This window comes from Amaranthus tricolor, chromosome 1, assembly GCF_026212465.1.
Source record: "Amaranthus tricolor cultivar Red isolate AtriRed21 chromosome 1, ASM2621246v1, whole genome shotgun sequence".
NCBI classification, from domain to species: domain Eukaryota; kingdom Viridiplantae; phylum Streptophyta; class Magnoliopsida; order Caryophyllales; family Amaranthaceae; genus Amaranthus; species Amaranthus tricolor.
In genome coordinates this window covers 38,017,633-38,032,368 of record NC_080047.1, presented here as the reverse complement: position 1 = coordinate 38,032,368, position 14,736 = coordinate 38,017,633, and the positions used below count along the sequence as shown (strand labels likewise).

General features: G+C 33.9%; 2 protein-coding genes across 2 annotated transcripts; one reads left to right on the top strand and one right to left on the bottom strand.

Annotated features, from left to right (window-relative positions):
* Positions 1–1,152: 1,152 nt before the first annotated feature.
* Positions 1,153–9,988, top strand: LOC130817007 (receptor-like cytosolic serine/threonine-protein kinase RBK2). The gene is made up of 9 exons (XM_057682886.1): positions 1,153–4,040; positions 5,670–5,767; positions 5,870–6,238; positions 7,088–7,339; positions 7,432–7,586; positions 8,103–8,182; positions 8,276–8,411; positions 8,847–8,996; positions 9,088–9,988. Exons 1-9 carry the CDS (start codon positions 3,973–3,975, stop codon positions 9,256–9,258), a joined length of 1,479 nt encoding a protein of 492 aa, XP_057538869.1. The 5' UTR covers positions 1,153–3,972; the 3' UTR covers positions 9,259–9,988.
* A 338-nt stretch (positions 9,989–10,326) lies between these two features.
* On the bottom strand, positions 10,327–14,533 carry LOC130817023 (laccase-15-like). Its single transcript, XM_057682887.1, has 6 exons — positions 14,445–14,533; positions 13,511–13,662; positions 12,791–13,035; positions 12,084–12,212; positions 10,820–11,782; positions 10,327–10,591 (listed from the first exon to the last, which is right to left on the bottom strand). The coding sequence occupies exons 1-6, from the start codon at positions 14,523–14,525 to the stop codon at positions 10,461–10,463; spliced, it is 1,701 nt and encodes a 566-aa protein (XP_057538870.1). The 5' UTR covers positions 14,526–14,533; the 3' UTR covers positions 10,327–10,460.
* Positions 14,534–14,736: the final 203 nt, after the last annotated feature.

Sequence of the window (14,736 nt, the reverse complement as noted above, 5' to 3'; positions counted from 1 at the left end):
TAGACACTAAAAATGATATAAGTAGGCATTAAAAATACAGTAAGTAGATATTAAATATAATTGCAGCACAACATTATCTATCAAATTAAATGTTCATCCCAAATCAGAGACGGTGTTTGTATAATTGAAAAACGTGTTTGCAAGACACCAACAACATATATTACGTCTTTCCTAAATGATTATTGACTTCAAATGAACAAAGCATCTTGTTGGGTCGATGGAAATCACATTGCTTGGATAAATGTATCGTAAGATAATACCCTTTGTTATATGTGTTTACATTCACCATATATGTAAGCATTGAAGTTTTTCCGTAATACATTTCATTAAAAACTAGAGATCGATTTCTTCTAGGATCACCCGTTGAAATTTTTATTCATCCTGAAAATATTTATTTTTAGCCTCGTGGATAATTCTTTCATTGCCAGTGCATACAATCTATGCTTTCCATCATGCCAGGAAAACTCTTTCGTGTACACCATCGTGAAGCAAGCATTATTGTAAGTCTGTGACAGTTGACCTGCTTTAGTACTCTTTGATGTACGTTGCCATGAATTGAGGATTGTTTAACATATTCATACCAATTTTGGAAAAGTTAAAAGCTAATGGATTTTATGGGTAATATAAATTCAATTAAAAATTTAAATATTTATTAAGCCTGATTCAACTCATTGCCATCTCTAGTATAGGTAAATAAAGAGCCCATTGCGGCCTTCCTAGTGCTCTTAGTGCACTACCTATATATATAAGGATGTATCCCTTCACATTTTTTGACAAAAGATATATACATTAAATTAAAACTTAGTATTAGTCAATTACTAAACAATATTACTAAATTACAAAGTTTTGAAATATGATTATCATATATAATTTTTATATTTTAATAATATATATTTTTCAAATTTAAACTATTACACCCTTTGTTTTTGAAAGTCCTTCTTATTTTCCCCATTTGAAAATTTTTAAAAGTTCTTTTAATTTAGAATCTTTTTATTTTGGGACATTACTTTAACAGAATTACCCTTAGACAAAACCCTAAAATTACATATTATGCCGCTTATTTTACCATTATACCCTCATTTTTTCTCATTTTGGGCATTAAAATACCTACTTTAGAACCTTCCCTCACGTGAAATTCCCTTTCTCACTGGCATTAAAGTACTCCAATGCATGCTACTCCCTCTCCTCATAATTGCTTCCTTTCATTTTCTACTCGTATTTCTCTATCTTCCTGAACTGCTTCCTTTCATTTTCTATTTCTCTCTCTCTGTTCAAGAAACTCAATCTCTTGTGGTTTAATTCTTCAAATTTAATTCCTTTTATTTTATTCCCTTTAAAACGAGATAAATTTTAGGTTTTTTGCCCAGAAAATTCGAAATACCCTTTGTCTCTGTGGTTTAATGGCTTCTTATTACAGAGATCATCCTTTAATAACGGATGGTAATTGTGAATGGGGTTCTCAGTGTTAATGTTCTTTGAATGGTAGGCGACATTCTTATTCCATTGATCTTCTTAGAAGAACTGTATCTTCTGTTGAGATGAAAACAAGATTTTAAAAGAAATTGAAGATGATGCTACTTATACCCTTGTTGAAGTAGAAGAAGATCTTCATTCAAAAAAGTCCCCTATTAATTTGGTTGTTCCTAAAACACCACAAGATCCTAAGAAGAACAAGTCTTCTAGACGAATTTGCAAAAAAATTGCTTCTTCTAGCAAACATGAAAATGGGGTAAATCTAAAACCTAAATCAAATATACTTAAACCCAAGGTGAGGTTGGCTGATTTATTTAAACGTCTGTAAAGATTGACTATTGCTGTTTGATTTTTTTTTGGGTGATGTTGTTGGAAATTGGCTGGTTGTTGCTGGAAAACTATTGTGTTGGTGTTTATAAAATGCAGTACCATTGTGCATGTATGGGTTGATTCTTAATTTTAAGTTTTTGATATCTTATTTCTTCGACAAATTTAGTATTGTTGGGTTTTTGTGTTGGATATGTTGATCAGTTTTGTTATGATAAGCGAATGTCGATCTTGGATTTTTAAGTTACATGAGATGAAACTGTCGATGAAGAGTCTTTAACAATGAGAAGATAGACAAATGAGACTAATTACGAATTGTTGCCATTGTGTTTAAGTATGAGCTTAACACTTTCGGGTAGCTCGTAATGTAGCTTTTGTTTATCATTCGATGATTGGGGACTAACTGAGACAATCATGATTGGGGATCATTTGCAATGAGTGACAATGGTGGGGGACCGTTGAGGTCTAAAAGAGGCTCTAAGTCCCCTATTACTTAATTGTGTAAAGCTTCTACTTCCATTAAGACATCATTTTCCCCATCAGAATCACCATAAAATGCTGCACTATTTTCAGATTCATAATCTGAAAAATCATCCATTATGAAACAAAAGAGTAAAAAGCCAAAACTGAAGCCTGTGTTAATTGAGTATTGCTGCTGATTATTGATGTAAGTATCCTGTTGCTGCTGATATTGTAAAAGCTTCAAGAGACTATTTCAAGATACAAATGCTGATATTGAAGTTTAACATTCTGATTTTGTATAAATTTTAAGTTACTGTTGATGTATTTGGGGATAATTTTGCTTTGTGATTTTGATTGTATTTATAGTGTAAGTATGGGTTCATATTTAATTTAAGCTTAATCCATGTATATGTATATTTGTCTTCTTTTTGTTCATACAAGAATTAGTTTATTTTTGTCCACTTTGTTGTTGCCTTGTTGGCTCCATTTTCATACTAGAGAGTTTGGGTTTTCATTTTTTAAGATAGCTTCTTGTTCATGATATAATGCTGATTTAGGTTTAAATAGTCTAGTAAAAATAATTAAAATATTTATTTTGTACTTAAAAGTACTAGTCACTTTTATAAAGATATTTAATATTTAACAAGATATTTTAGATTTTAAAATTAATACTTTAAAATTACACATACTTTGTTTAAAAAGACACTTTAAACCTGTTTCAAGACGGTCTTATATATGAGTTACTTGAATAATACTCCTTATTTTTGAGAACTACTTCTATAAGTTGAGCTAGTGGTTAAATATTCTTACACAACTTTGTCATAAGAATTTCATACTTTGTGCCTTTGTCCCTATCCCAAAACTTACAAATGTTAATTTTATATTTAACAAAAAATCGTGGACTAGTGGGCCACCATGTCTACATAACTACTCGTTTCTTTAGAATATTAGCAAAGAAAAAACACAAATTTTTGTGAGAGATGGTCTTTTTTAAAGAGAACTCTATTTTGGTGAGTCTATTATTATTTTTTAATTTAATTAAGTTTTAATGGGTTGGGTTTGAAATACATCTTTAAAAAAATCGATCTCTTAGGAGACTGGCAGGGAAGAAAATAATTTTTTTAAAGAAAAATAAATATTTAATAATAAATAAAAAGAAAATAAATTATATGGATAAATTTTTTTAAAATTAAAATACATAAATAAAATTAAAAAAAAATTTATTATCAAAATATATAAATAAGTAAAATTAAAATAATGCTAAATTTGAGAGACTACATGACTACATAAGACATGCAGGGTACATAAGTGCAGACCTGGTTAGTAAGTTTTTCGTGCCCTCAACATTCTTTAGAATGAATCAGAGTATCTTTGATTTATTCCTCTCGAATAATGTTTTATATTCAAACACTTATTTAAAGAAACAAAATTTATATGTATAATTGTATTCATAAAAATATTTTTCAATTTCTTGCTTAAATTAGTTTTATTAGGATTATTATTTAAAAATGTAATCTTATCTGACGAAATAATTTTATTAAGGGAAGAGAAAAATCAATCCTAATTTAAGAAAAGAAAACGAAAATGGAGCAAAAAAATCCGGAAATACAGATTGAAAATTAACAAAGAGGAATTGGGGTAATCCATTTTTTTCTCTGTCATCCTTGTCTGTATTGGTTGCTAATTTGTTCCAGACTTAGATCCCAGTTCATGGAACGTACCCCTGTACCTGTACCTGCACCTGCTCCTGCTCCTGCTCCTACTCCTACTCTTCGCAGGTAATCTTTCTTACTTTTCATCTTTTTATTTACTTTACAACAAATTGGCCTTAAGGGAAAGAAGGGAAGGGAAGGGAAGGGAAGAGAAGGGTGATTATTTGTTTGTTTTTAGAGCAATTTAATTGTAATTTCTCTGTGTTTTTTTGGGGTTGCATTATTCTTAACAATGCTTTATGGGTATAGTTTAAATTCTTATTTCATGGCGGTTTAAAGCTTTGTTTCAGAAAAAAAAGATGCTTAGTTTATATTATCTATTTTTACAAGCTTTATGCCACAATGATGGTATGTTGAAACCATTGGATAGGAGTATGAATAAAGGGAAGGGAAGGAAAGGGAAAGGAATGGAATGGAAAGGAAGGCAAGGGTGTTTTTTTGTTTGATTCTCTTTTGGGGTTAGACCATTCTAATCAATGCTTCATGGGTATAGTTTAAATTCTTATTTCATGGCATATTAAAGCTTTGTTTCAGAAAAAAAAGATGCTTAGTTTATATTATCTATTTTTACAAGCTTTACGCAACAATGATGGTATGTTGAAACCATTGGAAAGAGTATGAATAAAGGGAGGGTAAGGGAAGGGAAGGGAAGAGAAGGGTTTTTTTTTTGTTTGATTCTTTTTTGGGGCTAGACCATTCTAATCAATGCTTCATGGGTATAATTCAAATTCTTATTTCATGGCAAATTAAAGCTTGGTTCATCTTACCCATTTTTACATGGTTTATTTATGCAAAAATGATGATATATTGAAAACATTATTTATGAGTATGATTATCTTTTTAGCAATTCCATTACAATTTCTCTGTGTTCTTCTTTGGGCTTGCACCATTCTAATCAATGCTTCATGGTAGACTTCAATTTTTCATTTCATGGCATTTTAAGCATTAGTTTATATTGCCCCCTTTTGCAAGCTTTATTCAATAATTATGGTATGTTGAGACCATATGATAGGAGTATGAATTGCGAATTTCTTGACATCTGCAAGTTTATATGCGTTTTGTCTTGTTAGTTATAAATTTTATTAATATGGTTGACCTGAGAAACTCATCAACCTGTTTTCAATTCTTGCTGTTTTTGTTCAACATCCCTTGATGGTTTATATACCTTTGTAAAAAAGAAATGGCCAGACTGAATATCCCAAGCATATTTTGTTGATAAACATAGATGCTATGCATATTTGTTATCAATAATATTCCATTACCCCGTTACTATTAAGCAACTTCTATCAAGATCAAGTTTAAAGGGTCGGATATATGCAATCATATCTTGTAATAACAAAGAGGTTAGTTCTAATTGACCATTGAAAGCAAAATAGCAAACATCATCTGCAACTTCACTTGCCACTTCACTTAGATAAAAACATGCTATATCTGTTAATTAAAATATCTGAATTGCGAGAGCAATTTGAAATCATGCACCCCCATGTACGAATTATGTCATTAGGAAAAAGCTATTTAATAGATATTGAAGAGTCCTAGAATTTTTTTTATGTGATTGTGTCATCAGGTGGTTTTATGGGACCAAAACATATTTTCTGTATTGTTGTCACCTGTTTGGGACCCTTTACATGCATAAGAGTTAGCGCTCCGAAGGGGGATTGATTGTATCTCATACTTTCATTTACATGGTAACAGAAGCACTGAAATCAGTGATACCTCAGAAGTTGTGGTGAGGAATGTATTTCGTCGGTTCAGAAGAAAATCTGGTCTCTCGGATCCATTTTCAACTCACTGTAAGATGACTACAGTTCGGTATCTGTGTACTGACTCGAGCCTGTTTTAGGTGCAATATTTTGGGCAGTTATATACTGACAGACTCACATTTTTGACATTAGATTTTCCACCGTTAGACATAGAAGCACTTGAGATGACAGAAACATCAGCAGATGAGCATTCACTGAGAGAGGAATCGGAGGATAATTCAGAGTCTGATAACGTGAGCACGTCAGACTCGGAACAACATTCTGGGGGACAAAGTTTTCACTGGCGGGGATTCATGCACATGTTGAAGAAGGGGCCTAAGCGTTTTCAGCCTTTTCAACCTTTGACTTTGCCTAAGCTGACTAGGAGAAAAAGTAGGAGTGCAAGGAATAGTATGATCCCTGTCATACCTTCTCTTGAAAGTGGAATGTCTTTGTTCAAGCCTTCTTGGAAAAATTTCTCCCTCAAAGAGCTTCATGAGGCAACAAACACTTTTAATAAAGGTAAATTCGTGATGGCAAAGCCTTCATTTCCTTGCGTAAATACTGAAAATGTCAGTTGTGAGGTTAAAAAGTATAGTGACTTTGAAATTTGAACTACTTAAGCAACCACCAATATATCCAAATTGTAGAACGACAGTACATACATGCTTAACTTTCTGAAATCTCTGACCTAAAACTTGGCAAGTAGACAGAAGCTAGTTGAGAGTTATGGTGTTCTACATAGAATTACCCCCCCTGATCTCAAATGAGTTGATATGTAGTAATTTGAGTTCACTTTTTTGGAAGATATTTAGGTTAAATATTGTAAGGTGGGTGGATAAGTTTGTTCACTGTCACATGATTCACTAATCTCCTTATGAATCGCGAATCAAGGAAAGCGAATTATGGTAAGTTTTGAGCTATTTTAGGGTCATTTTGAGCGAATTGCGAATTCAAAAAGCGAATTAACTGGCGAATTATGTTACACTGGTTTGGTTAATGAAGAGAAAAAAGTTGGTGGAAAATGGTAAAGAAAAAGGAATGAGTGTGGAAAAGTGAGGGGATATTAGGGACTACTGCCAATTGAACTGTGAAAAGGTTTGGGTGGTGAAGTATGGTAAAGTACAGAGGGTCAAATGGAGAAAACCTTAAGAAAGTTGAAATGTCGTAAAGTGATTTGGCGCCGCCCAAAAAGGAATATGTTGCAATCAATTTGAGGTCATGCAAAATCACGAGTAACAAAGTGTGATGGTTATCAGTTCCATACATCATTGTTCATGATGTTGCTTTGGGCTTTTTACTTTTCCAACTTCTATGTACCCTTTGTCCTTTATACTATTGTTTACTGTTGCCCCATTGGCCATTGTGCAGAAAACAAAATTGGTGAAGGAGGTTATGCCGAGGTTTACAAGGGAGTTATTCCAGATGGACGTCTCATAGCTGTTAAACGTCTGTCCAAGGGAGACACCGAAGAGCTGGCAGCAGACTTCTTATCTGAACTTGGGATAATAGTGCATGTCAATCATCCGAACATCGCAAAAGTTATTGGTTATGGTGTGGAGGGAGGAATGCACCTCGTTCTCGATTTATCTCCGAATGGAAGCTTAGAATCTGTACTTCGCGGTGTGTATAATTGAAGAGCAGTTTTGAACAATGATCCGTATTTTTTTACTTGTTTGATGATTACAATGAGACTTTTTTCTCTCTGCTTTTAGGGTCGAGGGCAAAACTCAGCTGGGATATTAGATATAAGATTGCTTTGGGTTCAGCTGCAGGCTTACACTATCTTCATGAAGGTTGTCAAAGGAGAATAATCCATCGAGACATTAAATCTGCTAACATACTACTTACGGAAGATTTTGAAGCACAGGTATCTGGTTCATCTCATTTTATCTTGAGTCCCGAATCTCTGATATTGAGTGTAAACCATGGATTTTGTCTTAATAATAGAAACATAGAGCATCTTAAAATGAAATATTAAATTTGATCTATGTTTGACTCGGATGTTGGATATTGGTATGTGTCTAAATGTCGGATACGTCTAAATATTCAATATTACGCCTAAAATGAAGTGTCTAAGTGCCATACTAATGTCTGAACATCAAGGATAGACACGGGTACGTGAAGCAAAATGAAGAGTCCGAGTAACATAGATTTGATCTATGTTGCTTGGACTCGGGTACTGATGTTGGATATTGGTACGTGTCCAAGTGTCAGATATGTCTAAATATTGAATCTTACACTTAAAATGAAGTGTCTAAGTTCCATATCAATGTTCGAGTATCAAGGATCGGACACGGGTACGTGAAGCAATATGAAGAGTCCGAGGAACATAGAATTTGATTATAGATGTGCACAAGTATTCACAATTAATATGTGGATGCAGATTTCGGATTTTGGACTTGCAAAGTGGCTTCCAGATCAATGGACACACCACACTGTGTCTAAGTTCGAAGGGACATTCGGGTTTGTTGATTGAATTAGATGACCTTTGTCGCTGCATACCCATCAGCAACTAGACTGCTAGGTTGTTAACGCGTTTATGTCTGATCATTACAGATACCTTCCTCCCGAGTTTTTCATGCACGGCATAGTTGATGAAAAAACCGATGTATATGCTTATGGGGTTCTATTGCTGGAACTTATCACCGGTCGCTTGGCTCTTGATAATACTCAGAAAAGCCTTGTTATGTGGGTAGGAGCCTGACCAATGCTATTTATAATAGATAGGAAAAATTGTTCTGAATAATCTAACCTATTGCCCATTCTTTGCTAGTAATCCTACCTTTTGAAAATTTTTAAATAATCCAACCTTTGCATACATTTTGTTGTGAATGGACCTTTATTGCGAAGAAGCGGTTACAACCGGCCGGTTGTAACTGGTTCTTTGCAATAAAGGTCCATTTGCAACAAAATGAATGCAAAGATTGGATTATTTAAAAAGGTGGGATTATTTGCAATGAACGGGCAATAGGTTGGATTGTTCAGAATAATTTTTCATAATAGATAATTCAAGATGTTATTCTGAACCGTTTTTGCCTAATGGGCAATAGGTTGGATTATTTAGAATAATTTTTCGTAATAGATATTTCAAGATGTTATTCTGAACTGTTTTCGCCTAATATGGCAGGCCAAGCCTTTTCTTGACAAGAGGGAATTAAGAGATCTTATTGACCCATGTCTCGGTGATGGCTACGACAAGGACCAAATAAAACTCGTGGCCATGATCGCCAATATGTGCATTCATCAGTCCTCTATCGAACGACCTCAAATGAACAAGGCATTTTTCCGATCTTTAACCTCTAAGATTGCATTTTTTCAGTTGATCATTCATCAATATGAAAAATACGAAATTTTTGTCTGTGTACCAGGTTTTACAGATCTTGGAAGGTGGAACTAACGCTGCCGAACTAACTAAACTGATCCAAAAACCTTCCCTTAGAAGAACATACTCGGTGGAGCTTTTTGATGCCGAAGAGTACAACTCGACCAAATACTTGAGTGACGTTGATCAACTCATGCAAATCGCACTGGAGCTTTGAGATAAGATTGTTGTATCCTATATCGTCATTGCTGTCTTATTTGCCTGGAACCCAACAGTCAGAAATTGCATCCCGACAAATTATATTTCAAACCCGATTCCAACACAAGCTATGTCCCGAAAGATATTCTCGTGAGGGTGCAGTGCGATTGACATGTAAGTGTACAGACTACTGCTGACAGCTCTTGAATATACTACCAGGTTGTTCATGTATACAAATATCTAAAAGGGGTGAAAGGAAAATTTTATTAAGTGGATTTGTTTGTCCATAATCTTAAAGGCTGTTTTCTGAGATGATGTTGGTATAGAGAAAAATGCAAGATGTACGTTCTATCATTCTGTACTGTGTTTTAACTATAAAGCATATGATCATATATATATATATATATAGTACTCCATCTGTCCCCGTGAAATAGCATCTCATTTTATTAGGTGTAGTGTTAATTTGTAATCGAACAATGAGACAAAACACAAGTGGGTTGAAGATATGAGTAGATGAGATGAAGTGATCAGTGAATAAGTTTGTGAACGAGATTAACAGAACAGAAGTGGGACTGTTGTCGAAAAGGCAAAGGTGCGAAGTAAGTGGGGAAATCTTAAACAGAAATGAGAGCAAATTCATGGGGTCAGAGGTAGATTTTATGATGGTGCACTTTTTTCGTGCAAGATAGCAAAGTAGAGTCATAATCTTTACACGAGTTTTGTGTTTTCTTGTATTCGATTCGTGTTCCAAACTCGAGACACATAATAAATAGATGAATGTGTATTTGATTGCTTGATTTACTGATTATAAGTATAACTACCGTCGGCCCTTTGTGCGATTTTGAAAGAAGGGGAGGGTAATAGGGGAAGAAAGCAATTGAAAGTTATAGCGAATCAGTTTGTAATGATGCAAAGCTTAGCCCAGATTATAACCCTAATATCAAGTGACTTGAGCCTTAGACGGGATGGGTTGATTTCGGGAAATCGTTTTCTCATTCATTTGTAGTCTTTCCACCATAAATCAGTTCCAAGGAAAAGAACATACCATAAAAAATCCACACCTACACGAATTTAAGCACCCAACATACATATTGAGCTAGTTGCAAAGGACTAGCACAACTAATAAACACACACATACATGACAAATTCCAGAGTTTAAATATATCAAGTTTAGTGTAGCAAAACTGAGAACAGAACCAAGAGTAAGCTTCCATGGAGTGCTCAACAGGGCGGCATGTCGCGAGGTGGAGGTAACATCTGTGATTTCATGTCTTTTCCTTCTTTTACGATGAACGTCGTCATCATACCCCATGTCAAATGGCGCTCGAAATGACAGTGCATATACCATACTCCTGAACCAAGTTAACATCAAGTGCAAAATCAGTATAAAAACAAATTTCTTTTGATGGTTAGTGACTATTTTAACCTGGGATAGGCCAGAGAATCCCTACAGACAAGGTGCAGAGGGAATTAATAGAATCAAACCCCAGTAACAAGAACGAAAGAGAAAGCCTTAAACCACCAGACAAATCCATAATTCTCGAAAGTTAGTGGTTTAAGTTAGTTGTATGAAAACGTACCAGGGTTATGTGCTTTAAATCGGATAGTTGCCCAACCATTTTTAGGCACAACGACAGTGTTTTGAAACGGAGGGTCGATCAAGTTATAGTTTCTAGGATCCTTATGCTTGTCGAAATTCCCAAATCCATACCCAACAACATAGAAACTCTGACCATGAAGATGCATAGGATGATCCAATCCCGAAACCAAACTAGTGCCTTGTAAGATCATCTCAATACTCGAATTATAAGCCAAAACCCGAACTTGTGTGCTCAATTTTGCGACTTCAAGTCGCAAATCCTGATACTCCGCAGTAAAATTAAATCGCAGATGAGGAACCCTAGGAAACCTTTTCCCATACACACCTCTAATATGATAATAATAAGCCTCTAAAAGGTCAATTTCTGGTAGAACAAAACTTATATTGTTCATGCTAGCAGCAAATATAGTCCCATTTGGACCCTCACAACTTCGGTTAGCAGGACATGGTAACGCGTTAACTGATATAGTCGAGAAAATTCTATGATTCACCTTTAAGGGAACATGAACCGGATGATCATGACTCGCTAAACTTCTTAAGCTAGTCGCGAAGGAATAAGACGCGTTAGTATCATTATAATAAGGAAGATTAGGTAAATTAAGGGTTAAGTTAGAGTATAATTGTTCATAATAGGGAGTATGATCATATTGTAAAATTGCTGTAGTTGTGGTGTTATCAAAATCGACGTTTGTCCCACTCGAGTAAGCCCGAGCAGCAATGTAATAGGAACCGGGTTTTTGATGGGCGTGAAGGAGAACGTCCATGGTTTGGCCCGGCCCAATCGATATGTAGTCATTGGTAAAGGGCTTTGTGTAGCTTGCATCAGTTCCTACTACTGTAAGGGAATGTTTGGTTATTGCAAAGAACATAATATCATTCAATGCAGCATTGATTATCCTTAGTAGAATGCTTGCTCTTTGATGCACATGTATCTTGAATGTTTCTGCAAAAACACATTTTTGTTTTCTTAAATTAATTAATGTAATTTACTAAGATTAGGAAAATGTTCTATAAAAATAAAAGTAGATAATTCAACCATAATGACATACTTTAGACAACCAACAATAAATAATAAATCAATTAAATAGATTTATTGTTACCTTTTATTTATTACAAATTCTTGTAAGAGACGGTCTTACTATTAGACACATTTAATACTCCTATATGTGTTAAATAGTCCAATAAATAGACATTATCAACATATGGACTTCTATAGGCAAATTATAAGGAGAGATTGTGCAAACCTGCAGTAGAGCATGGATACAAGTCACCAGGTTGACCATTTATAGTGAAAGCATCCGATACATTTGGCTGTCCACCTGTGGCCCGAAATTCCTCATAAAGCTCATTCACATCACGGATCCACCATTCACCTTCTCATCAAAACATTACATATTTAATCATCAATTCTACATTTTTAAAGTATATTTATTCGCTAACAGGGGCGAAATCAGGAATTTAAATTTAAAGGCTAAACAATAGATATACTAACAAAATAAATTAATCAAATGATATATATTACTAGTTAAAAGTTTATTATTAAATGATCGATACACTACTAAAATAATATGTCAAATGACCAATAAAATATTTATTTAAACAAACTAGTTGTCTTGAGTTTTTGTTTTTGAATTAGACAATTTATTATTTTAAGACTTGAAAAGTTAAAAAACCATGAAAAAATGTATAACAAAAGTTACGTTAAATTAATATTTTTACGAAACTATTACAAAAATCATAGACCTTAAGTTTTATTTTCTACCATTTTAATTATTAAAGTTTACTTGTTTTATATCCTATAGTATAAATTAATAAGGGATTCTAGACTAAAAGTACAATAAACTGTGTTTAAATCGAGAGGGCAACCCTTCTCGGCTTCATATTAGGCCTGAAAATTCCATATGATTAATTATAGAAAAAAATGTAACCATGAGAATTATGAGAAATGCACCTAAAATGATGGGCACTTCAATATCAGGCTTTAAAAAAGGGTAATCAGTTCCCAATTTAGGATAGATAACAAAAGCACCATACACGGTTGCTCTAGCCCAGTCGCTATGAGCATGCCACCAAAGAGTTCCTTCTTCTTCCGATAATATTATAGTTTGTGTAAATTTTCCACCTGGTCTGATCGGACATTGAGTTATATATTCCGGTCCATCTGACCAAGGATTCCTTGGCTGTTTCACCCCATGCCTGCAAATTACATGTAAATGTTTTACACTCTAATGTTGCACTAATGATTAAGGTCGTTCTCGAGCTATGAGTCTTACTGACTGCAACCTTCTTATCGCTTTTAATAAGGATATAAGTATGCCACAATACAACTCTGTCCAAACCCTGATCATAGCTTAAATGAGCGGGAATATTGGGTATGATGATGAGTGCACTACAAATGGGTATCAACTAACAACACAAAAGGTTTTACTTCTCAAAGAAATAACTCAACCGAAAACTTAAGCTAATGATTGAAGCCCCAAGGTATGTTATATAATCTAACACTCTCCTACACGAGAGCCCTTCAGGCTAAAAGCGTAGATGCAGCATATGCGCTTTATATACCTCTTGTCAAGCTGGCTCTGATACCATATTAAAAAACCAACTCAAACTAAAAAGTTTAAGCTGGTAATTAAGGTCTAAGATATATTATACTTTCTTTAACATTACTTACCAGTGAAGAGTGATGTTATATTTGCTTATGTTGACAACTTTTACGATGACTGTTTCACCTTTGTGTGCATAGATTGTAGGTCCAGGAAATTGTCCATTTACAGTTAAAATGGACTTTGTGTGGCATAATCTTGTGTATGGAGCTTCATTCACCTGTACCGAAAACGTAACTGCTGCATAACTATGTTCACAGCTGAAACAATAACAATGATAAAGCCTAATCCCAAAAGAATGAAGCTAGCTACGTGAATTAATAGATCAATGTTAGTAGTTATGCACAACATGGACCAAAACAACAATGACAAAGGCTTAGTACCTTAATCTTGGAGTCGACTACATAAAATCACTAGATCAGTTACAATGATTGTCCACATGAGCCAATTAAAACAATAACAATGCTAAAACCTTGATCCCAAACCAATATGTCAACAGTTGAAAGCCATTTAAAATGTTAATTTAGAGAAAGTCTTATATAGACTTGTTTTACGTTATTTTAGAGTACACCAACCTTAAAAAGTACAAAAATAAAAAGTTTTTTCACTTGACAGGTACAATTATTGGAAAATATTTGCTATTTTTATAGCGTGGACCAAGTCTATATAAAACTTTTGCGTTGATTTAAGTGCATTGTAATTCATCATTTGAATCTCACCTATTGAAATATATATCAACCCCTAAACTCCAAATGTCCGGATGGAGTCATTAATAATATTGAGGTAATGAAAAATGCGTAATCACAACAAAAATGTTGTAGATTAAAAGGATAAAAGACATAGATTAAAAGGATAAATGACAGATTAAGCTAAGTGAGTATGAGTATGCTACAAATTGTTTTTAAAAAAAGATAAAAATGTACTAAATCATGCATGGATTATATTAATACAATCTTGAAGTGTTTAATGTTGGAACATAATTATAAAAAATTGAACACTTACAACAAAATTATAAACCAATGCCCCGGATTGAATGGCACCTTGAATAAGAATAAACAAGAAACAAAGCAAGAAAGGATGCATCTTTTTTGGTTGCATATTTCCAACTTACCAAGAAAAGATTAGTTCTCATGTAACAATACTTATGCTTGATTTCCTGAGGTATTTATTCACATGATAGCAACCTTATAGACTAGTAGAGGGTCATTCCATCCTGTTCTAATCATATGTTCTAAATATTGCACCAAACGGACTATATGGGACCACGTGAAAGGAGTGAGCAAGGAAACAGTCA